Source organism: Typopeltis vanoorti, chromosome 21, assembly GCF_054136105.1.
Source record: "Typopeltis vanoorti isolate ZY-2024b chromosome 21, IOZ_Tvanoo_1.0, whole genome shotgun sequence".
Taxonomy (NCBI): Eukaryota; Metazoa; Arthropoda; class Arachnida; order Uropygi; family Thelyphonidae; genus Typopeltis; species Typopeltis vanoorti.
The window spans coordinates 71,464,051-71,490,388 of record NC_143569.1 but is presented as its reverse complement, the minus strand read 5'-3'; the positions used below and the strand labels follow the sequence as shown (position 1 = coordinate 71,490,388).

At 35.4% G+C, this 26,338-nt stretch overlaps 1 protein-coding gene across 1 annotated transcript in view; it reads right to left on the bottom strand.

Annotated features, from left to right (window-relative positions):
* The window catches only part of LOC150094962 (cysteine protease ATG4B-like), a 215,536-nt gene that overhangs the window by 128,900 nt on the left and 60,298 nt on the right, over nucleotides 1–26,338 (bottom strand). The window contains exons 5-6 of the mRNA XM_090410953.1: nucleotides 25,752–25,850; nucleotides 1,420–1,492 (exon numbers count right to left, since the gene is read on the bottom strand). Of these exons, the coding sequence (XP_090267079.1) occupies nucleotides 1,420–1,492; nucleotides 25,752–25,850 (172 nt within the window). The remainder of the gene's footprint in view (nucleotides 1–1,419; nucleotides 1,493–25,751; nucleotides 25,851–26,338) is intronic.

Below are 26,338 nucleotides of genomic sequence, written 5' to 3'. Positions count from 1 at the left end.
CAAATCCTTCCTAAAATGCTTGATACTAATCAGAAGAGAATCATTTGATTAACCACCATATCAGCCTTGACATATATCTACTCTATAATATAAAATGATAAGCTTTTTTGTAACGTTTTTTGTCAAGTTATTTGAAACATTTTGAAACTCAGGGGCTACTCTGAGTGTCGGGTCTTCAAAATCTGAGTCATCAAAATTCAAGGAGAACTGGCCTACAGTCCAGAGGATTGGGGATTGGGCACCATAGGGGGGAGGGGAACCCTTTCGAGTCTTCAAAATTCGTGTCATCAGAATTCAAGGAGAACTGGCCTACAATCCGGAAGGAGCGTCACAGGTGCCAGAGGAGCAGACTGCCCCTTTCGAGTTTTCAAAATTCAAGTCATCAGAATTCAAGGAGAACTGACCTACCAGTCCTGAACTCGGGGGGGGTTGGGCACGGCATGCGGCAGTGGGGGGGGGGGGGCAGAACCCCCTTTCGAGTTTTCAAAATTCAAGGAGAATCGGCCTACCAGTCCGGAACTCATGGAGGTTGGGCAGCGTAAGCGTCAGTATAGTATATATATATATATACTGACGCCTAGTATATATATATATATATGCTAGGTGTCAGAAATAATATGATATGAAGCATATTTTTTTATGCATTTTATCTGTGTGGCTGTTTAGGTGGTTAATGGATGATCCTTCTCTCACAGATTCTCTTCAATCACTTTCCTCACAGATGCCCTGTTTTTGTTTCTTATACCTCTTATATATGTTGCTATATAAGAGCAACATATACAACAGATGACAAGATGGTTTCATCTTGTCATCTGGTTTTCAAAAGGATGAAAAAAAGATATTGAAAAGGTTCTAACTTCTCTTACATTTCTTCTACCTCTATTCTTTGATACTACCCTCCTCACACTATTTTCCCAAAGACTGCATGTGTTCAAGTTTCAGTTGTTTAAGAAACAAATCAACAGAATCCTACTTCTGGCAGAAGTATGAAATAACTGATCCCCATACGTATAAGTATACCATTCAATCAAATGATATATTCATCCCCCTCCTTGAGCAACAACTGCCAATACTGGTGTAAAAGGTAACCATTCATGCAATAATATTCAGGTTCATCCCATGTATGTATGTGACTGTAATCAACTCTCTTCAAAACCAATCTCCCTTTTGTAGTACCCCCCCCCCGTATGTTACTTACACAAAATCATCTCCAGCTTCGTACTAACAACTGTCATTTTTCAGGTCTCTTCACACCTAAACCCTCATCACTTAAAGTTTTCCATATAATATAAATCCTTTCTCTAATCAAGAACATTCCACACATTCTCATACTGAAACTGAACATAATTTCTTCTATGTACTATTCAACTTTTTTGTTTTATTTATTTTATTTTTTTTTTTTCAAATGTGTATACTTACCTAAACACTTGTGCTACTGTATTTGGTCCATACCACTGTCCAACTTCTTTACCTTCTTGTATACCCATGTGTGCTAAAACAGGAATGATATTACATTACTGGCTTAAAATTTAAAATCAAAACAATAATTTTCGAAAAATATTCAAATTAATTGGTTTATAAAGTCTTTAAGTGTTCATTCATTAATGACCCATAAAATGAATGAAATTTCATTTTAGTATACCCTTCATATAATTATAATAAAATTACAAACAATAGCAATAACAGGCTGAAGCCTCCATAGCTCAGTCAGGTTTCACAATATCCTTTGGTTGTTAAGACCTGGGTTCAAATCCCATCTAGGACATGAACTTTTATTAGGACTTTTCATCTTGATGTGAGAAAACTTGGGGTTTTCATCTTGTAATCAGCCAAACCAGCCACAGAACACATGCAATATATACACACACACACAAGACACTATAGGAATAAGGGGTAACCCACCCCTTATTCCATTGGATGTGGTTTGAAATGTCTGTGTGCAAGAGTAAGAGTTAATATGAAGGGGGAAGGAAGGAAGCAAGGAATAACACTTTATTATATATACTCATACATCATTTACACTGATTTTTTTTGTATTTCTTCATGACAAAGAAAAAAGAATGATATCAAAAATTTCATGTATGTAATATGTAAAAAAAAAAGGCCATATAGCATTTGTTGCATTAGAGGATTTAGAATAAAGAACAAGATCATCTGCATTCTTGAAAGTAATTTAAACTTAAAATTGAAAAATAATACAACAATAATATTAAAAATATATCAAATAGCTTTTATGTTTTTATAGCTTTTATATGTTTCATAATGTTGTTTTAGAGGTTAAACCTCTAAAACTGCATTATGAAAATAGAGTTTATGTTTTTAACATTATCAAGAAATCATTAAACCTGATTTTTTTTCAAAAAAGTAAGAGAAGTATAAATTAGTTCAAAACATCAATAAGTTTGTGTTATAAAGTATTTCATTCTGTGCATTGTATCAGCTTCTAAAACAAAGAAGAAAAAAGTTTATACTTGACATCCTGAAAAGAATGTAAAGTAAGCTTGTACCCAAAGTAGGAAGACTGCAATGTAAAAAAAAAAACTTAAAATACTTTCAAATATTTCAAAATGTCCACTTTTTCTCCAACTTAGGTTTTACCTCATAACATAATTCAGAAAATTTCCAAAAAAAAAAGGTTTTAATTTGATCTCTTTAATATACTTTATTATCGACAAGTCAACTTTATGATAATTTTAAATACTGAGTAGGTTCATAACTTTGTGTATCTTCACTCATTTTACTGAAACTTTCTTTAAAACTCAAATACGATTTTTGACAATGGCACAAGCCAAATCACGAAAAGAAAAAATCAAATGCATGACATAACTGTACATTTTATAATAAATTTTTCAACATATCACTAATTGTTACATAAAAATCAAATTTATAATTAATTCGGTATGTTTTGTTAGAAACTCGATATCTTTTACGATTATTTTTTTTTATTAATATCAGCTTCAAATTTTCACGATAAGGCAGTTTTCGGTACAGGTGATAAGTGCTAACCTGTTAGTCTTGCCCTATGTGAAGTTTTATTTACTTTCAAGAATGAGAATAATTGCCAAGCATACTTGATATCTCCAGACGTTTGGGTGGTCATTCTTCTGATCTTATTTAAATAAATTAGCCATATTTTTCATCATCATCATCATCATCAAATTCCCGCCATGTACCCACAAGGGGTGTACAGGATATGATAGTACTACATGAAAAAAAAATTACATAATTATTAATTTCCTATCTAGAATTTTCTTCCAAATCAGTCTGTTACTTGTCAAGACTCCAACATTATCAGATCTTATATTTCTATCGTCTAAAGCACTTTGTACTGTATCAATCCACCTATATCTTGGTCTTCCTCTGGGTCGTTTTGCTGCCAACCTGGCAGAGAACACTTGTTTTGCTAATCTTTCTTTACCCATTCTGTTTAAGTGACCATACCACCTGAGATTAGCTCTGCTAACACATTCCTGGATGCTGACAATGTTAAGTATTTTCCTAACATCCTCGTTTTTAATATGATATTGCCATTGATGCCATCTGTTCACGCCTATAATCTTTCTCAGGACTCTCATATCTGTGGTCTCTAGTCTTTGGTCAACTGTTTTACTTCTGACCCAGCTCTCAGATCCATAAGTTAAAACTGGTTTGAACACTGTCCTGTATATAGCTAATTTAGTGTTCCGACTAATTTCTCTCTAATTCCATATGAATTTATTCAATTGACTTCCCACCATACCAGCTTTGCTGATTCTGTTGTCTATTTCTATATTTAATTTACCATCTTCAGTAAAAATCGTGTCTAAATAGCTGACATGTTTTACTTGTTCCACAGGTTCTCCATTCACAACACAGTTGACATTTTCAATGATTCTGCCTATTTTCATTGTCTTTGTCTTTTTATTGCTGACCTTCATACATTATCTATTACAACAGCTATTCAATTTAGTCAGAGAATTTTGAAGACTTGTAGCATATTTATTTAGAAGTATAACATCATCCACATAAAGCAAAGAGCTGACATTAACATCTCCAATTTTGATATCATGTTTAATACCACTTTCCTTCAAAATGTGATCCATATAGATAATGAATAACAGAGGGGATAATGTACATCCTTGTCTGACACCAGATTTAACATTAAACCATCTTCCTGTACTTCCTTCAATTCTAACTGCTGACTTACAACTCAAATAAAGACGAAGTATTGCTTGATATAATGCCCCATTGACACCATATAAGTGCAGCGTATTGAATAGCTTCTCTCTTGGCACCTTGTCATATGCCTTTTCCAGATCGACAAAACTTAAATACAGATCTTTGTTATATTCCCGTGATTTCTCGACTAATTGTCGTAAAGTGAAGATCTGATCCTGACAGCCTCTATTTGGCCTGAATCCAGCTTGTTCTTCACCAAGCTTTTCTTCCACAATTCTTCTCAACCGTTTCTCAAGTATATATGCATAGATCTTGCCAAGAACACTTAGTAGGGAAATACCTGTGTAATTCTTACATGCAGTTTTATTTCCCTTTTTATATATGGGTACTATGGGAGCTCTACTCCAATCATCGGGAATTTGTCCCTCTGTCCAGGTTTTCTGAACTATGCAGTGCAGCCACTGTAAGACTCTTATACCACCATACTTCAGCATTTCTGGTCGAATATCATCTCCTCCCGCTGCCTTTCCACATTTCAAGCCTTTGATGGCTTTTTCTACTTCAAGTATGGATATGTATTCCTGACTGCATGCCTGGTCAGTGTTTTTTACCACTGTGCTGTCATCACTGCTTGTTTCATTTAGCAGTTTTTCAAAGTAATTACTCCATACTTCAAGGATATCTTTTTCTCCCATTTTCATGTCACTTTTATCATCTCTAATTCCTTTTACAGCACTCTTTTCTCCATTCTTAAGCTTCTTCAACAACCTCCAGAATATTTTACCACCTTCTTGATATTTATTTTCTATATTCTTGCCAAAGTCCTCCCGTGACTTTTGTTTAGCTAGTTTTACACTGTGTTTAGCATTCTTGCATTTGTCTCTATATTCTCTAAGAGCACAAGCTGACTTATTTGACAGGAACTTTTGGTATGCTTTCTTCTTTTCCTTCACTGCCTCTTTAACTTCCTGTGTCCACCAGGGAGTTCTGATTTTTTTATCCTTGCACACAACCTCACCACATGCCTCTCTGGCAGAATCAATCAATGTTTTCTTCAGAGTTTGCCACTGAATCTCCAAGGTTTAATTCCTGTTCTCAAACTTTCATTTTTTCTTCAATAATCTTTGTGTATTTTAGTCTACAGTTCACATCTGAGAGCTGCTCAACTTTTATTCGCTTTAAAACTTTCTTACATGTTTTTCTTTTCAATATGTAATTCAATTTTATCCTGCTCAAGACTAAATAGTGATCACTTCTAATTTCAAATCCTCTGTACACTCTGGTGTCCTGCACCAGGGAGAAAACATCACTATCAACAATAACATAGTCAATGAGACTTTTCTTACTCCTAGCCTCTTTTCTCCATGTGAATTTGTGCACATTTTTATGTTGGAACATGGTGTTAGTAATAACCAGTCCATGTCCTGAGCAGAAATCCAACAGATATTTGCCATTATTATTAGCTTTGCTCTTTTCTCCAAATTTTCCAAAAATATTTTTGTATGTCTGACAATCATTTCCTACTCTGCTATTTAGATCCCCAACAAGGACCAACTTTTCCTTTTTCATTGTGTCAGTTGCTTTTTCTAAAGCCTCAAAAAATTCCTCCACTTCTACCTTAATAGAACCTTCTGTGGGACCATAGGCACAAATAAGTCTCAGTGTCCTGTTCCCCATTCTCATATTTGCCCACATTACTCTACTTTAGACTGACTGCCATTCAAGAAGATTAGCCTCATATTTTGTGTTGAATACTATGGCTACTCCTTCTTTTCCTTGATTGTCATTGCCTGAATATAATATTTTGTATTTATTGCTCAGAAAGATCTCACCAGTTTTGGTCTTTGTTGTTTCAGTCACCCCTATTATGTCGATCTGGTACTCATCTAATTGATCAGCTAGCTCCATTTCTTTGCCATTCAGGCTTCTTACGTTGATAGTACCAAACGGACTTAACTCTGGTGATGTTGAGTTGGGGTTTATTTTCAGATTTGTTCCAGTAGCTGACTTTTCGCTGTTCACACTGGTTCCCTGGCAAAAACAACGGGGGCCTTGTTTAACCAGGCGATGCCCCAGCCTGCATGAAATTTTGTCATGTTGTACCATCATTCTATATTTTGGTTTAGCCAATAAGAATACAATTTGGTCGGCTAAATCCCAAATTGCCAGCCCATCCTCGTCCGTTCAGTATCCAAGTAGATACCCAACAGGGTGCACCATGAGAAGGTGAGGATTGGACATTAGGTCAGAAGCCCTGGTCGGTTCTCCGCATTCCTTTAAAGGCTATGTGGAGGTCTCCTCTCAGTTATACAGCTTTGACCCTTAAGCACCCCCTCTTTTTCACCATACTAAAATACAATGACAATTGAGGTTTAATAAGGGCAGTAAATTATGCACATATGTAACCATAAAACTGCAAGGTTTGGAAGGACATAATATGTTGTGTTTGATTGCATGGACAATAGATATAATATTTTTAACCTAAATTAAATAGTTAAGATTAAAAGAAAATTTATGAATTTTAATTCGAAAATTAAGTATTTACTTTTACAAAATTTGATAAATATCTGATAATGTCCAATCCTCACCTTCTCGTGGTACAACCTGTTAGGTATCTACCTGGATACTGAACGAATGAGGATGGGCTGACAATTTATAATTTAGCCGACCAAATTGTATTCTTATTGGCCACAATATAAAATGATGGTACAACATGACAGACTTTCATGACGGCTGGGGCATCACCAGGTTAAACAAGGCCCCCTGTTGTTTTTGCCAGGGAACCTGGGTGAAGAGTGAAAAGTCAGCTACTGGAACAAATCCTAAAATCCACCCACAACTCAACATCACCAGAGTTCAATATCGGTACTATCAACATAAGAAGCCTGAGTGGGAAAGAAATGGAGCTAGCTGAGGAATTGGATAAGTACCAGATCGACATAATAGAGTTGACTGAAACAAAAAAAAAAAAAAAAAAAAGGTAAGATCTTTCTGAGCAATAAATGCAATGACAATCAAGGAAAAGAAGGAGTAGCCATAAACCCATTCAACACTAAATATGAGGCTAATCTTCTTGAATAGCAGGAAATATCAAGTAGAGTGATGTGAGCAAATATCAGAATGGGGAACAGGACAATGAAACTTATTTGTGTCTATGGTCTCCCACAGAAGGTTCTACTAAGGTAGAAGTGAAGGAATTTTTTTAAGGTTTTAGAGAAAGCAACTGACACAATGAAAAATGAAAAGTTGGTTCTTGTTGGGGATCTAAATAGCAGAGTAAGAAATGATTGGCAGGCATACAAAAATATTTTTGGAAAATTTGGAGAAAAGAGCAAAGCTAATAATAATGGCAAATACCTGTTGGATTTCTGCTCAGGACATGGAGTGTTTATTACTAACTCAATGTTCCAACATAAAAATGTGCACAAATTCACATATGTTATTGTTGATAGTGATGTTTTCTACCTGATATAGGACACCAGAGTGTACAGAGGATTTGAAATTGGAAGTGATCACCATTTAGTCTTGAGCAAGAAAAAATTGAATTTCATATAGAAAAGAAGAACATGTAAGAAATTTTTAAAGCAAATAAAAGTTGAGCAGCTCTCAGATAAGAACTGTAGACTAAAATACACAAACATTATGCAAGAAAAAATGAAAGAATTCGAGAACAGGAACCAAACCTTGGAGATTCAGTCGCAAGCCCTGAATCAAACATTGATTAAGCCAGAGAGGCATGTGGTGAGGTTGTCTGCAAAGATAGAAAAATCAGAACGAACTCGGGAAGTTAAAGAGGAAGTGAAGGAAAAGAAGAAAGCATATCAAAAGTTCCTGGCAAATAAGTCAGCTTGTGCACTAAGAGAATACAGAAACAAATGTAAGAAAGCTAAACAATATAAAATTAGCTAAACAAGTCATGGGAATACTTTAGTAAGACTTGTGTTGTACGTTACAATTGTTCAAACTGGTCCCATTGTTATACGAGATTGTTGTTGTCTCACATACTGTGACAAACTGATTTTGTGCTCTGAAGATGCTGGATAGAATACCAGCGAAATATCAGCAATAAGTTAATAGTTATTTTCTGATCAGTCTTTATTCTCATCTATACCGTTAAAATTAATCAACATGATATGTTCATTATTTTGGATATCAAAATTTCTTCAAGTCTGAACAACAGAGGCTTTGCTGCATGAGCAAAAGATCTTGTACAAGGTGGTTTTTGAAATAGAATATCTTCTGGAGTAATAAGAAAAAATAATTAAGGATATGAAGTTCCCTAAAAGCAGTTACAATAATGACATTTTGATAAAATACAGTTGAATCTTGTGGCAATCCATCCTCTAGGAAAAACATTCTGCTTTTTTCTGAATTCAGATTAACCTTTATTTTCCTATTGGAAAGGATATGTTCTAGTAGTTTTAGAAATTTGTTTAGTAGTTTACAATTTTGGATGCTTTACACTTTGGTTAGTGCAACCTTGCCAAAAGTTATGAGCATTAATGAGACTTGGATAACAACAGATGATGTAGTTACAGGAATTGAATGTGAATTGTTTAGTATTTTCAGGGAAGAGAGACAAGATAGGAGGAGGTGGGGGGGCGGGGTACTGCTGATGATAGATGAATTGCAGCCATAAAGAATAGGAGACAAGCCAGAGGGTGGCTGTTAATTCGAAGCAATCTGATGTGAGATTAAGGCCAGTAAAGATAAAATATACAGTTGGTTGTTGCTGTAGGCAGGGAGTTCCACAGATGATCTGGAAGACATGCATTCCCAAATTAGTACGAGTACAAGTCGAGTGATTATTTGGGGACTAACTATGGAGATATAAAATGGAAGGAAAGATCACATGGCAATAAGGAAATAGAATTTATAATCCTGCTAAAAGTTAATCACTTAAGGCAGTATGTGATGGAGGGGACTAAGGGTGGGAGAGTGTTGGACCTGGTCATAGGATCAGAAGAGCTATCCATAAACAAGGTGACAACATTGCCTCCAATTGGTGAAAATGACCATGCAGTCTTGACTTGGGAGATTGTAAAACATGAGGAATATTCCATCAAAAAGGGGTATATGTAGAACTACAAGGCAGGTAATTATGACATGCTTAGGAAGAAGCATAAATCTGTATCATGACATAAAATACTGCAGGATAAGGATATTAGTAGTGCATGGAATATAGTTAAGGGTCATCTAGAGGAAACAGTATTAAATTGTATACCTAGGGTAGGGAGGGTTAATCGGGTAGGAGTTAGATAGATGAGTAATATCATTAAGCATGAGCTGCAGAAGAAGAAAATGCTGTGGAGGGTATAAAGAGAAAGGTGACCAGCATACAACGCTTAAGCAAGAAAGGTGACCAGCATGGCAAAGAAGGCAAAATCAGATTATGAGAAATCTAGCAAAGCAGGTCAAAGGAAACCCCAAAGAGTTCTTTTCTATGTGGCAAGTAAGAGGAAGAATGGCTATGGAAGATTAACGAGTGATGATGGCTACGAGGTAACAGAAGAAGATAAAATGGTCGAGTTACTGAGTGGCCACTTTGCAAGGGTACTGCTCTAACCTATGTGACAGACACTAATATGGGAACAGAGGTGCATAAATTGGAGGTTCTTAGGATGTTGCAGAATCTCAAAGTAAATACAGCTGTGGGATTAGATGGTATATCAGCTAGAGTTTTGTGAGAATGTGCAAGGCAACTGGCAAAGCCTTTGACTACTCTTTAATTTAAATCTCAGCTCTGGTAGACTTCTAAGAGAGTGGAAAGAGGATAAAATAATTCCTTTAAATAAGGGAGGTTCTAAGACTGCAGTAGCAAATTATAGACCAATCAGTATCTCAGGCATGGTGGTAAAAGTACTAGAAAAATTGGCAAAAAAAAAAAAAAAAAAGAATTCAAGAATGGGTAGATAAAAATATGATACTGTATGAGGGTCAGCATGGCTTTGTGAAGGGTCGGTCTTGCGTTAGTAATTTACTAACTTTTTTATAATAGAGTAACAACAGAGTTGGATAAAGAAAATGGCTACACGATGATTTATATTATATTAAAAAGGCAATAAGTGCTGATAGAGCTCCTCAAAGATTTGTGAATTTTGTTGAATTATTAAGTGTTTTCTTAGATTTAATTGTGTATTTTTAGTATATTATTGTAGTTGTTAGTGTAATTATTGTACTATAACATATTATAATATAATTGCAGAAATATTAGTTTTTATTATTCTTAAAAATGGTGCCTAAAACTCATCACAACAAGGCAGCGTCTAAAGCTCAGGTTGCTGCTACTGAGGAGTGCGTTTGTCCTAATGAACAAAAGTACTACTGCAGTGATGAGGATAACTTGTCTGAGGATAAGTTGACATTAGCATTATCTTGATTAAAAGAAATGATTAGAAAATCTACCAGCAAATTGAAAAAGGTGGAAAAACATTTGACTAAACTTAGACAGGATAAGAAAAAGGATCAGAATAAGCACAGGCAGGAAAGTACAGGTAGCTCTTGTATAATGCAGATGTTAAGTTCCATAGAAATACTGCATTATATAAATCGTGTTATACGAGACTCAGATCACATAGAAAAAGTAAGGTTATGTTCTGAAATCATTTTTTTTTAATTATATAAACAACGACATATGCAACAAAAATATTTTTTTATTTAATTCAGGTAATTCATGTAAGTTAAGAAAACAAAAACTATGAAACAAATACATAGTATAAAATTATAAAAATTACAAATTGTATGTAAACTGCATTGCACATAATACATAAATGTTTTAGGCAAAATAAAATAAAGTGCATATTTTAATTGTCATCACTGTCTTCAAAAATAACATTTCGTAGATGTTCTTTATTTATGAGTGGCCAGATGTCATCATCACTTGAAATCTCTTGGACATCGTTGGTATATTTCTCAGAATTTACATACTTTGGCTGGTTTAATTATCAAGAAATCAGTAATAAGACCTTGCTTACCACTATGCTGCAATTTTTTATTAAGTTCATAATATGGAGTAAACAAATATCCAATTGTCTCGTGATTTTCCGGAGAGCTCCATTGAGGGATCATTATCCATAAAACTTTCTTGCAAAGTCGACTCCTTCTGCTAATTTCTTTAAACCGAATTCTATGGATTTATCACAATCTTCGGCAGAACTTACCCTGCTATTTGGTTCGACATCATCTATTAATTATACCAGTTCCTCCTCATTTAGATCTGTTTCTCCATCAATTAATTCATTAATTTCGTTTTCAATCGCGGCCCTCTCCACCAAAAATGTGTGCAACGTTTACTACATGACTTAGCTCGGCATCCACTTGAGGTACAAAATTTTGTTCTGGAATGGCTTCAGGCCATTTTTTTTTTTCCCCTGGCAAGCTTTTAGTGTAGAGGGTTGTAACTTAATATATGTGTAACACTCAGCAAAAAATAAAGTGCTCAGCTTGAGATTAACACAATTATGATTTTGAATGTGCTTTCCTGGCAGAAAACAAAGACAATTTTCAACAATAAACACTTTATACAATAAACAATTGACTGTACAAAAAAAAAAAAAAAAAAAAAAAAATGTACATGCATGCTAAAGGGTATTATCCCTAATATAAATTCGCTAATTATAACTACATGTGCGATACAAGCAGACACAAATTTAACGAAGATAAAATTTGATTTTTAAGCTGTGCGGTGAAAAATATATGAAAAGATAAAGGATTACTACTACAATGCGTAGACCGTGTTATATTGAAACCGCGTTGTATAAGTACTGTGTTATACAAGGGTTACCTGTACTGAACTTAGTAGTCAAAATATTAATAACAACAAGGTAAGACATCTAAAATCTAAGAAAAAAGAGGTCATATGGTATGGTGACTCAATTTTAAAATTTGCACTTGCTGAAGGAGTCACCACTTCTTAAAAATATGATAAACATAATTGAAAACCAAAAAAGAAAAGTAAAAGAGATGGTAGTTCTCATAGGTACATAATTTTAGTGACAAATATAGTATGAAAGAAGATATGAAAGATCTGTTGGAAGAAGCGAGAAAGAAATGCGAGAGAGTAAAAATTGTTGGATTACTACTCAGATATGACAGTACTGAGTTAAGAAAGGGGGGGGGTGATGATAGCAAATGATTTCACGCGCAGGCTGTGTAGAAGATATGGATGCGAGTTTTTAGATGTGTGGGGTATGTTTGATAGCAGAAAAAACTTGTATAAGAAGGATGGCCTGCAGTTGAATTCATTTGACATTAAAAGCCTGGAGAAATTACTTCTTAATATAAGACCTAATACAGAGAGCAAGGGAAACTAGATCATCAAGGGAGGAATGAGAAAAATGTGTGTGAAAGTTCAGCTATGGTACGCAAAAGTGATAAAGATATGAATGTCTTTGAACATGGTTATGTATGTGGTGAAGGGTTGGGAAAATATGCTTTAGGTTCAGGAGATTTAACTATGACTGGAGAGGGAAAAGAGAAAATTCTAGAACAAGACCAAATAGATAGCATATCTAATTAAAAGAATAGGCTAGGTGGTAATTTATTATGTCTATACACAAATGCCAGGAGCATTAGAAACAAATGGGTTGAGTTCGTTGCTTTATTGAATATGATGTTGCCTAAGATTGATGGCATTAGTTAAACCTGGCTATCAGAATCAGATGTGGTAAGTGGGAGTGTAATGGGCATGCTATTTTTAGGAATGACAGAAGAGACGGGAGAGGAGGAGCAGTGCAACTAATGATATCAGATGGCTTAAGTCCAGTTAGGGTAGAAACACAAGAAAACAATGATGGTAACAATGTCCAATGTGGCGGTGAGGTTGAATCTATCTGATGTGAAGTGGAGGTTAACAGAATGAAATATATGGTGGGGTGTTGCTATAAACCTGGCGGCTCAGTTGCAGGGGGACGAAGAAATGCATCACCAATTAAGCTTTATGGGTACCAAACGAATGATCATTATAGATGACTTTAATTTTTCAAACACTGATTGGGTAGAAGAGAAATCTCATGATAAGAAAGAACAGGAATTTATTGAATTGTTGCGATACAACTTTCTCAAGCAGCATGTGAAAGAAGAATTTGAGGTCAAAAAGTGCTGGATTTGCTCATAGCATCAAAAGGGATCTTTGTGAAGAATATGACTATTTTACCACCAATTGGGGACAGTGATCATGCTGTACTTTCTTGGGAAGTTTCTAATTGTATTGATGCTCTGATTAAATCAGGTTACATGCTGAACTACAAAGCTGGAAATTATGATCAACTTAGGAAAATGCTATCTTTGGTCCCATGGTATCAGTTACTGAATAGGAAAAATGTCATTAATGATGGGAATCTTTGAAAAAGTGCTTAAATGAGGCAGTATCTGAATGTATTCCTAGTGTTCGGAGAATAAATAGGTTGGGAGTGAAATGGATTGTCCAACTTTATAAAGCAAGAAATCCACAAGAAGAAGATGATGTCGAAAGAAGATCGTGAGAATAAGAGTGAGAGGAATTATGAAATATATAAAGCACAAGCCACAAAAGTAACGAGTATTGTGAGGAAAGCTAAATCGGAATATGAAAAGAAATTGGCCATGTAGCTAAAGGCAACAATACAAATGAATTTTATTGTTATTCTACAAGTAAAAGAAAGAATAAATGTGGAAGAATAACTTTATTGAATGCAGATGGTACTCGAGTGTCGGAAGATAATGAGATTGTTCAGTTAATGAGTGCACACTTTGCTAAAATATATCAACAAGGTGTATGCAAGTGCACAGTGCTACTGCAACACTGGATGAAGAGTTAGAGGTTCATGAAAATGAGGTTGAAGAGCTGTTGCATACCCTTGATAAGAATTCGTCTATAGGAACAGATGGAATATCAGAGTGTTCGCTAAAGGGATGTTCAGCCGATTTGGCTATGCCTTTCTTTCACAGGTTTGTATAACTTGAATCTCAGGTCAGGAATGATACCACAGGAATGTATGATAGTTCCACTAATCTCTAAAAGGTACTGTACCTGTGGCATAACTATAAATAATAAATTACATGATAACCACAGTAATTAACTTTAATGAAATGAAAGTACAAATATTTCATACTGAAATTAACAGTACATTATCAGTGTAGACAACAAACAATTCAAAGGAATGGAATAACAAAGTACATAACAGTCGGTGGATCACCAATTAAAAACTGTTGCCGCATGCTAGAAATTAATATTAATAAAGAATATTATTAAAATTATTCTTAAAAGCTATTTTTTTATGGTTACATAAGATAAGAATCTCTCAAACCTCTGGAGAGAGAGATAATCATTTCGATTCAGAATCGGCCGATGTAAAAGGACTTCGCAACTTTCTTTGAAAAGGCACTCGTATTTAAACCTGCATCTATGGAGAAGACAAGTTTTATCCCGCTGGATATTGTGTTGTGCCAGACCAGACTTTTGAGATTTCATGTATTCGATATAATACTGATGTTCATTAATTATTTTTTCCACAGAACAGCCTGTTTGTCCAAAGTATGCTAGATTACATTCACACGATATCTGGTAAATGCCAGCTAATGATAGAGGTGCCAGTTTGTCTTTTGTAGATGGCAACAAGTGAGAAATTTTGTTGATCAGGAAATATGTGGGAACGAGATGATACTTCTTCAAAATTCTGCCAATAGGTTCCGAGATGCCAGAAATATAAGGGATTGGAATCCTGCAGTCTGTTGAAGAATCCTGAGGTGTTGGAACATAGGAGTCAATTATCTGCTGGATTTGATTAGGGTTGTAACCATTAAATTCCATTAACATTTTGATAGTGAAAAGCTCTTGTTGTAAGCTTGAGGGAGAGGAGCACACTTTATGTGCTCTATTAATTAAAGACTTGATAACACCAGTTTTTTGAGAGATGTGATCAGCAGACTTTTGATAATGTATCTGCCAGTAAAGGTAGGTTTTTGATAAACACTGGTTGATAAATAACCAGAGGCTGTGCGTGTAAGAAGGATGTCCAAGAATGGTAAACTACCAGCCTTTTCTTTTTCCATGGTGAACTGAATGCGTGGGTGAATGCTATTGATCTGTTGTAGGAATGTAGTAAGTTCCTCTTCAGAATGCGGCCAAATAGCAAAAACATCATCAACATAACGAAACCAAAGAGAGGATTGGAAAAATTCAACACATTTTCTTGAACAAATCAAGGATGTTCAAATACAAGAATCACACTTGTTAATCAGCTTTGATATTGTTTCCCTCTTTACCAATATTCCATTATCTGACACTGTTAATTTACTACATGATGATTACCGTCCCGATATTGCAAACATTTTTGAATTTGTTAGACATTCAGGATATTTCAGCTGGAAAAACAAGATCTATAAACAAGTTGAAGGTAGTGCCTCTGTCTCCACCTTTGGCAAACTATTTTTTGAACCATCTGGAAGACACCTTGTTCTTATCCATTCATCCCTAACCCTCTCTTTGGATTTCGTTATGTTGATGATGTCTTTGCTATTTGGCTGCATTCTGAAGAGGAACTTACTACATTCCTACAACAGATCAATAGCATTCACCCACGCATTCAGTTCACTATGGAAAAAGAAAAGGCTGGTAGTTTACCATTCTTGGACATCCTTCTTACACGCACAGCCTCTGGTTATTTATCAACTAGTGTTTATCAAATACCTACCTTTACTAGCAGATACATTCATCAAAAGTCTGCTCATCACACCTCTCAAAAAATCAAGTCTTTAATTAATAGAGCACATAAAATATGCTCCTCTTCCTCAAGCTTACAACAAGAGCTTTTCACTATCAAAACATTAATGGAATTTAATGGTTACAACTCTAATCAAATCCGGCAGATAATTGACTCCTATGTTCCAACACCTCGGGATTCTTCAAAAGACCGCAGTTCCAATGCCTTATATTTCTGGCATCTCGGAACCTATTAGCAGAATTTTGAAGTAGCATCATCTCATTCCCACATATTTCCTGATCAACATAATTTCTCACCTGTTGCCATCTACAAAGGACAAACTGGCACCTCTATCATTAGCTGGTGTTTACTAGATACCTTGAATGTAATCGAGCATACTTTGGATAAACAGGCTGTTCTGTGGAAAAAAGAATTAATGAACATCAATATTATATCGAATACATGAAACCTCAAAAGTCTGGTCTGGCACAACAGTATTGACACTAAACACAATATCCAGTTGGATCAAGCTCTTCTTCTCCATAGATGCAGGTTTAAATATGAACGCCTTTTCAAAGAAAGTTGCAAAGCCCTTTTACATTGGCCGAATCTGAATCAAAACGATTGTCTCTCTCTCCCAGACGTTTGAGATATTCTTATCTTATGTAACCATCAAAAAATAGCTTTAAGAATAATTTCAATAATATTCTTTATTAATATTAATTTCTAGAATGCGAAAACAGTTTTTAATTGGTGATCCACTGACTGTTATGTACTTGGTATTCCATTCCTTTGAATTGCTTGTTGTCTACACTGATAATGTACTGTTAATTTCAGTATGAAATATTCGTACTTTTATTTCATTAAAGTTAATTACTGTGATTATCGTGTAATTTATTTTTATGATAGTTCCAACGTACAAGGGTAGTGCAAATACTGATGTGTCTAATTACCAACCTATCAGTATCTCTGGTGTGGTAGTGAAGATTTTAGAGAAGTTGGTAAAAACTCTTATACAGAAATTGGTAAGCAAACATGCTATACTCGGCAAGAAACAGTATGGGTTTACTAAAGGAAGGTCATATTTTAGCAATTTGCTCATATTTTATAACAATGTTACAGATGAGTTGGATAAAGGGAATGATAATGTTGGATTTTTCTAAGGCATTTTGTGCAGATAGGATACCACACGAAAGGCTGGAGAATATGGGATTGGAATATAAACCCTTGACTTGGATCAGGGGATGGTTGACAGACAGATATCAAAAAGTGGTATACAGTGGGTGTGAATGTGCCAGATTTAAGGTGACCAGTAGTGTACCTCACAGTTTAGTCCTTGAGCCATTATTGTTTAATCTATACATTAATGACATCAGGAAGAATCTAACATGAGATGTGTAATTGTTTGCCGATGATGCAAAGATAGGCAGGGCAATCAGGGATGCTACTGATATTCAGAAATTACAAAATGATTTGAATAGTCTGTAAATTTGAGCAAATGAAAATGGCTGTCAATTTAATGTTAGTAAGCATAAATTTATGCACTTTGGCATGATCAGAGTTCCAGTGGTATACTATATTAGTAGGGTTATGCTGCAAGAAAGGCAAGGGATCTTGGTGTATTGGTGGAGATAGGAATTTGAAGTTCGAAGGTCACATAGCAAAAGTTGAAAATACAACTCAGAGGATAATTGCAATGTTGAAGTGAACCTTGACATGTAAGAATAAGGAAGTCATTTTGTCTCTTTATTAGGCTTTGATAAGACCACATTTGGATTATTGTGCACAGATATGGTCTCCCAGGTTCCAAGGGGATAAAGAAGATGTGGAAAGAGTGCAAAGAAGAGTTACAAAGATTATATCTGGATTATGGGATTTAGATTATGAGGACAGATTGTGAGTATGTGGATTGCAGACTCTGGTTAACAGGAGAAAGGGGGGGGGGGATATGATAGAGGTCTATAAACTTTTGAATGGGTACTACAGGATATCAACTGATGAAATTTTTTGTTATATGGAAGGTGGGGAGAGAACATGGGAGCATCCATGGAAGTTAAATTTATCTGCAGTCAAGAAAGGGGTAAGAGCTAGGTTTTTTTTTCCAGAGAGCAGTGAGTGAGTGGAATAATTTTCCCTTATGGGTAGTGAGTACATCTAGTGTGAATGAATTTAAGGGAAGGTATGATAGCTGATTTGGGTGATTTATAGCCTCCCTCAATGAGTCCTTAACTCCCTAGAGGTCTCAGATAATAATGATGATGATGATAATTTTGCTGGATTTTGCAAAATCATTTGACAGAATACCACATGGTACTCTGTTATGCAAATCAGAACCAATGAGGAGGAGCAAAGGGACACATGACAAGGTGTCAAGAGAAATGCTGTTTAAAATGTACAATTATATAGAGTAAATAGGACAGTATACACAGCAACATATATTCTATTTTTAAGCTGAAGTTAGCAGTTAAAATTGAAGGATTTTTTATGTGGTTTCGACTCATGAAAGATTAGTAAACCTATAGTACATCTGTACCGCAAGAGGCCTAAGAATTCCCCCCGCCCATTCTTATTGATTTTATATATTTTTTGTAAATTTTTACTTATTTTTCATAGTCTGCTCTAGAGACCAAACATGGGACTTTTCCAAGAACTGATAACTTAGTAAACTTTATCTGGATCCTCTCCAATACATCCTGATATCCCTTAAAACTAGGCAACCAAATCTGAGCACAGTAGTCCTTATGTGGCCTGATCAAAGCTTCATACAAGGGAACCATAACCTCTTTGTTTCTACATGTCAATGTCCTTCTCATTATTGCCATAATCCATTGGGATGTTCTTACAATTTTAGCAATGTAACCCCTAAACTTCAAGTCTCTGTCTACTATCACTCCCACTTAATGACATAATGAAAAACTTCTACTCTGTTTTGCTTGCATCTGTGTGAATAGGGATATTTTTGCTATATAGAGACATTCCCATTTCTTCTTTGGAAATAATACACACAGTGAATAAAAATTCATTTGTTCCTATGTTTTACAAGAAAAGGACTGCTTCTGGTTGTCTCCAACAAAATATTAGCATATTTGGGATTTATTACTATATTAAATAAAGTGCACAATCATAACAATTGTTACTGAATAAAATAAAATTCTTCTTCGAAAATGAAAAAGCAAAAGAGAAATAGAAATGAATACACATAAAAAGCACAACAAATTGCACAAGATGATTTGCTTTGCTTAGTGCTCCATCAATATACATGTAACTCATACCAAGTGCCTAGATGAATCATCTTTTCAATATTATTATACTTAATGGATATACCCTTACAGTCATTTACTAAACTATTAATATACAAGTAATGCTTTAATTGGTTATTTATATTTCATAAACAAATTGCTTTCCCTCTCCTCGTAAGTTTTTAATTATTTCTTATAACTGTGAATATGCATGTCCAGAGATTATAGGATGATATGTTCTACCCACAATAACTTATTGAACACGCATGATATCAAAAATATAAATTATTAGTAATTAATTTGCCTCTGATGAAAAAGTATTTCTATTCATACCAATTTGTTCCCATATATATATACCAATCATCTCACTTGGCTAATGTCTCTAATTCTGTTTCACAAACCTTTTAGTAATTTAAATATTCTTCTTTGAGTACTATCTCCTATCGGAGGTCGGCGACCACCTTGGCAAATTTTGAGCGATTCTCAGCTATTCTGAGCAGTCTCTCAGAGTTCATACCAGTCCACTGTCTGATATCTGCCAGCCAAGATTTTCTTCGTCTTCCTTGTCCTCTTCTTCCATTTATCTTCCCTTTTATAATCAATTGAAGTATCTTATATTTTTCATTACGAAGTAGGTGACCAAGATATGCAGTTTTCCTTCTTTTTATGGTATCTAAAAGTTCACGTGATTTCCCCATTTGTTTCAGTACTTCCTGATTGGACGTTTTTGCTGTCCATGGGATTTTTAACATTCGTCTGTATAACCACATCTCAAAGGCTTCAAGTCTTTTTATTGATGTTGTTTTCAAGGTCCAAGTTTCTGCACCGTACAGCAGTACAGACCATACATAGCATTTAACCATGCGTACTCTAAGCTAAGTTTAAACTGCGGTTACACAGTGTTGATTTCATCAAGAGAAAATTTTTTCTTGCCATTTCAATTCTAACTTTTATTTCCATTTCTGGATTGCAATCTTCATTTAACCAGCATCCGAGATATTTAAACTTTGCCACTCTTTCTATTTGTTTCCTATTTAAAAAAAGTGCTAAATTAAGAATTGGTTTCTTACTTATGACCATGAATTTAGTTTTGGTGCTATTTATTTTTAATCCCATTTTTTCACTCTCTGCATTTATTAGCTCCAAAAGATTTTGAAGATCCTGAATATTGTCAGCCAGAAGAGCTGTATCATCGGCATATCGGATGTTACTGATGATTTCACCATTTACACTAATCCCTTCCTTTCTTCCTTCCAAGACTTTTTGAAATATGGCTTCTGAGTAGATGTTAAAAAGAAGAGGTGACAGCACACATCCTTGCCTTACTCCTCGTTTGATGTTAATGGAGTCTGTAATAATGTCATCAACTTGAACAGATGCCTTTTGGTTCCAGAGCCTGTGTAGCTCAGTGGATGTGGCGTTTGCACACCACCGCGCTTGGCCGCACGAAGGAAGGCTTCATTTCGAGTCTAGTCGGCAACTAGAGGAAATTTTTCTAAGCCTTTTTTTGACCGGTTCCCGAGTTAGTCGATCTCTGGCACGGGCAAGCAGGTTTTTCCTCCCGGAAACTCGGGTTTTTCGTCCTGTAAACTCAAGAAAATCGACCGTAGAACCCACATTATTTCAGACATTAAATATATTGTGTTAGGGACCACGAGATGGCGGCACATTTGAGCCGTCTCTCTTCACTGCGTACTGCTTAATTAGTGATAGCTTTGGGCCATCTGTCTCTGATTGGGTACCAGTGGAGATTGAACTGCCCACTCAGTCTCCAAAAGTTAGATAGGGCTAAATGGCCTCGCCTACTCCCGTATACGGGAATAAAAAGGCGTTAGCTGATTTTTTAATTTTTTTTTATAAGTTTTCAATGATCCTGATGTCTTTACCATCTAATCCAATGCTTTTTAATAGTACAATCATTTTAGCATGTTGGACTTTGTCAAATGCTTTCTCGAAGTCGATGAAGCAAATGAATATTACCTTGTTTTGGTCAATACATTTTTGAAATAAGATCTGAGAACAGAAAAGAGCCTCTCTTGTTCCCAAGCCGTTTCTAAAGCCGAATTGGGTATCACTGATGGTGTCTTCACATTTTCTGTATATTCTTTTTTGAATTATTTTCAGAAACATTTTGAGAACGTGACTCATTAGGCTGATCATTCTATAGTCATTACAAGTTTTCGTATTTACTTTTTTAGGTAGCATGATGAAGGTCGACTGTAACCAGTCTTGAGGGATTATGCCTGTATTGTAGATCTTATTAAATAGCTTTACTAATATGTTAATGTTGTCACCTTCTAATAACTTTACTATTCTGCCGGTATTCTATCTGGTCCTAGGGCTTTATCATTTTTAGCTGAGTTCAATGCACATTCTACCTCTGATTTTAGAATGCATGGACCTTCCATATGTTCATAAGTATTTTCTGGGTTCTGTCTGTCATCAGCAAAGAGTTCTTCTATATATTTCACCCATTCTTGTATTTTGTCATCCTTTTTGGATATAATTTCTCCCTTTTTGTTTCGAAGGATACAGAATTGTTTTTTCTTATATATACCTGAGGTCTCTTTCATCTTTTTGTGTAGATTAAAATTGTCATGTTTTTCCTGTAGAATTTCTATTTCTTTACATTTTTCATTCATCCAGATTTCTTTTGCTTTTTTGATCTTGTGTTTAATAATTTTCTGAACCTCTGTATATTTTGTTGGATTATGATTTTTATATGATCTGCGTTGATCCATGAGAAAAAGAATTTTATCAGTCATCCAATCTTTCTTTTTAACTGCTCTATTAGGACATAAGGTATTGGTATATTTCTCTATGAAGACAGATTTCAATTTGTCCCACGATTCATCAACCCTCATGATGTCATCATTCTTGATAAGTGCTAGCTCTTGATTCAGATCTTGACTCAATTTGCTTCTTATCTGTGTTTTTTAATTTTCTCAAATCAAACCTTTTTTGTTGATGTTTCTTAAGCATAGCTTTCAGTCTAAGTTGCAACTCTGCCACCAGCAGGTTATGATCAGAAGCAATATCTGCACTAGGATAGGTTTTTGTACTCTTTATAGAACTTCGAAATCGTTGATTAATTAGTAAGTAATCAATTTGGTTTCTGACTATATTCCCATTATTATCCTGTGGTGATCGCCAAGTATACAATCTTTGAGGTGGTAGCTTAAACCATGTGTTTGTGATTATTAGCTCCTCTTCCTGGCAGAATTGAAAAAGACGGTCACCTCTCTCATTTCTTGTGCCCAGTCCATGTTCGCCAACTCCACTTCTCCACATCTCCACTTCTACCTTTCCCAACTTTAGCATTGAAATCACCCATGACTATGTTAATATCATGCTTTTTTGTATTTTTCATTAGTTCTTTTAATTGATCATAAAATTCTTCAATCTCGGTATCACTCTTGTCAGCAGTAGGGGCATAGACTTGTATAAGATTAACATCTAGTGGTTATCCTTTCAGTTTTAATAACATCATCCTATCTGAGTAAGGGATGAAGCTCAACAGTGACTTATCAATCTCTTTGTTTATTATTATTCCAACTCCGTTTTGATGGTTGTTTTCACAACTTCCAGAGTGGTACATTGTCATGTCACTGACTTGAGTTTTGCCTGATCCTGGCCACCTAACTTCACTCATTCCTAAAATTCCAATATACCATCAAATATAGTATTCCACTCAATTGGTTTCTAATATATTCTGAAACAAACACATTATTTTTCTACCCCCCCCATGTCATTTTGGTTTTTCAATCATAGGAATATGTTTTTGATTTTTACAATTTCTATTTTCAGTTTAATTTCTATAGCATCTCATGATAGCGTAGAAATGCTTTTGCAGTGCTTTGACTATCATCTCATGATAGAAGTCAAATCATTGATAAAGCGACAACTGCTTGTTTTCTCATTACAGATAAATAAATCATAAATAAAAAAAAAGCTTTATTATTATCCCAGGACCCCATGGTTTCAAGGATTCGTATAGGAGATCATTTTGTCATACATGCATACATACCACGCCTTAAACACACTCAAATTCTCTGCTGACACCACACTCTCAGGCAAGGCATTCTAATCATTCACAATTCTGCATGCAAAAACCTGCTTCTCACCCTCCGCCTTATACAGCTTCCAGGGATGACCTCTGATTCTCCCCTGATCTCCCACCATTTTCTGTAAAACCGTTCCAACATAGATCCTATAACACCCCTTTACCAACATGTAGGTCTCTATCGTATCACCCCTCCTCCTATCCACTAGACTCTGCAAATTGCATTTTCTCAACCTTTCCTCATATTCGACTTTCTAGAGATCAGAAACTATCTTAGTCAGTCACCTCTGGATCCTTTCCAACCTCTCTTTGTCCTTTTGAAAAACAAGTTGACCAAATCTGGGCACAGTAGTCCATGTGTGGCCTAATCAAAGCCTTATACAATGGAACAAGAATCTCCTTACTTCTACAAATCAGTGTCATTCCCAGAATTCTTTGTGTTGCACTCACAATTTTAGCAATGTGTCCCCCTAAATTTCAGATCCTTATCCACTATCACCTCAAGATCCCTTATTTCCTCGAACTCCAGCAACATATCCCCCACCAAGCATAAATTCTACACCCCATCTTTGTTTCCCAAATTTTAAAACCTTACATTTTGCAACATTGAACTCGCATCCCCATTTCCATGCCCATTCACTCAATTTATTCAAGTGTTCTTGTAAGGCCACAACATCTTCTCTACTCTTCATAGTTCATCCCAACTTTGTATCATCTGCAAACAACTGAATATCCCCATCCAAATCTTCACCAATATTATTAACATACAAGTTAAACAGCAATGGCCCTAAAACAGACCCTTGAGGCACACCACTAGTGACTTTCCTCTTCCGGGATATTGCTCCCCCATACACAACTTGCTGATACCTATCAGACAGACAGCCTCTGATCCAATGCACTAATCTAATATCCAACCCCATCCGCTCTAGATTGACTATCAACTTATCATATAGTAATCTATCAAAAGCCTCAAAATTTAAGTATACTACTGTGTATCTCTCTCTCTCTCTCTCTTCTGTTCAAGGAAGCCATCACCTTACTGTAATAAGTACATTACTAAAACATGACCTCTCTTTAGCAAATCCATGCTGTTCCATCAAAGATAATACCACTGTTGTCAACCCAATTCTGGATCCTAGTTCTCACCAGCTTCTCCAACAACTTAACCACAACACCTGACACACAGATAGGCCTATAATTTGATGCCTGAGTTCTTTACCTCCCTTATGAAGTGGCATAACCTTGCCCTCCTTCCACCCCTTTGGAACTCAACCCAGTGCAAGACTCATATTAAAAAAATATGTCAAGGCAGATGTCAACTCTCTGGCACATTCCATCAGAATATGTGGTGATATATTATCAAGTCCCACAGCCTTATTAACATCAAGTTTGCTCAATTCTCAATACACATCTTGCTCACTTACAGTCAGTCTCTCCTCCTCATCATCAACTGCTCTCAATCTCTCCATGATGTTACATTCACAAGAATGAAAGACCTTTATGAACTGCTCATTAAATATCTCCACTATATCTTCTGCAGTAGTTGTCCTTATACCATTTTCTCCAATCAATGTCATCTTTCCACAATCATTCGTTTATTTATTTACTTTTTTTTTTTTTTTTTTTTTGCTAGCTACATATTGAAAGAACTCCTAGGATTCTTTTTGGCTTCATTAGCTAACTGCTGCTCATACTTTACTTTTGCTACCCTTACCAACCAAGTCACCCTCCTTGCTTGGTCTTCAAATTCTCATGGAATTGGTTATTAATACTTCTCTTATGCTGCCTCCATAATGCCTTTTTTCTCTGTATCGCATGCTTAATCTCTTCATTCATCCATTTCCCACCTACCTTATTTAACCTTCTGACTCTTGGAATAAATTCAGACATTGCTTCTACTAGATAGTTCTTGAATATCTTCCAAGCTGCATTGATCTCTTTTCCAGATAATTCCTCATTCCATGCTACACCTGCAAGCTGCCCCCTGAGCTCTTCATAATCACCAGCCTTGTAGTTTCACATATAACCCTTTTCTCACAGAGGTCCTCACACTGCTGGAAATCACCAAGGTAATCACTTCATGGTCACTCTCACCAAATGGAGGGTGATTTGACACCTCATTTATAATTACATCCTCTGATGAGGTGATTAAATCCAAGACCCTAAATCCTTGTGTACCCTCTGTTACATACTCTGAAGTATAATTATAGTTGTCCCTCAAAAACTCAAGAAACTAATTTTCTTTACTTCCAGTTGCTATCTCATCATTCAAGTCTATATTGCCATAGTTAAAATCACCATTAATAATCACTCTTTTCTTATTTGCTTGGCTAATTAGATTATACATTTCATAGTCACTAATATCCACATTACCAGGTCTATAACAACATCCAACTAAGTATTTCATACTATTCACCTCTATCTCACACCATATACAGTACATTTTGTTTGTCAAAAAATAGGACAGATGAGGAATATGTCTTTGATATTAACACTTCATTACTACAGTTCTAAAATAACTAAAAAACAATTAAAACACTTTCAAATAAAAAAATAAGTCTTAATTTCTTTACATCAAATCCATTATGTATATCAAAACAAATTTCTTACTTATCTGATGAATTGCATAGGCACAGTCTTTTTTATCTAGAAACATTCGTAAAATATGAAAATAGACAGGATCGACTGTAGAAGGAATCCATCGCCACCCTATATAGAATTTATCATTATACATCACAGACTTACCATAAACAGAATTCATCACTCATTTAACTCTAAAAAAAATTCAAATTTAAAAGATGTTTAAATTTCTGATATTTATAACTTTACTGAATTCATAATTCATAATAACAAGCCCGGGTAGCTCAGTAGATGTGATGTTTGCACACCACGGCACTTAACTGCACGAAGGAAGACTTGGTTTCGAATCTAGTCGACGACTAGAGGAAATTTTCCTAAGCCTTTTTTCGACCAGTTCCCGAGTTAGTTGATCTCAGGCACAGGCAAGCAGGTTTTTTCTCCTAGAAACTCAGGTTTTTCGTCCCAGAAACTCAAGAAAATCGACCGTAGAACCCACACTGTTTCAGACATTAAATATATTGTGTTAGGGACCACAAGATGGCAGCACTCTCTAATTGCCTTCTTCACCACGTGCCATTTAATTGATAATAGCCTTGGGCCAGCTATCTATGATTGGC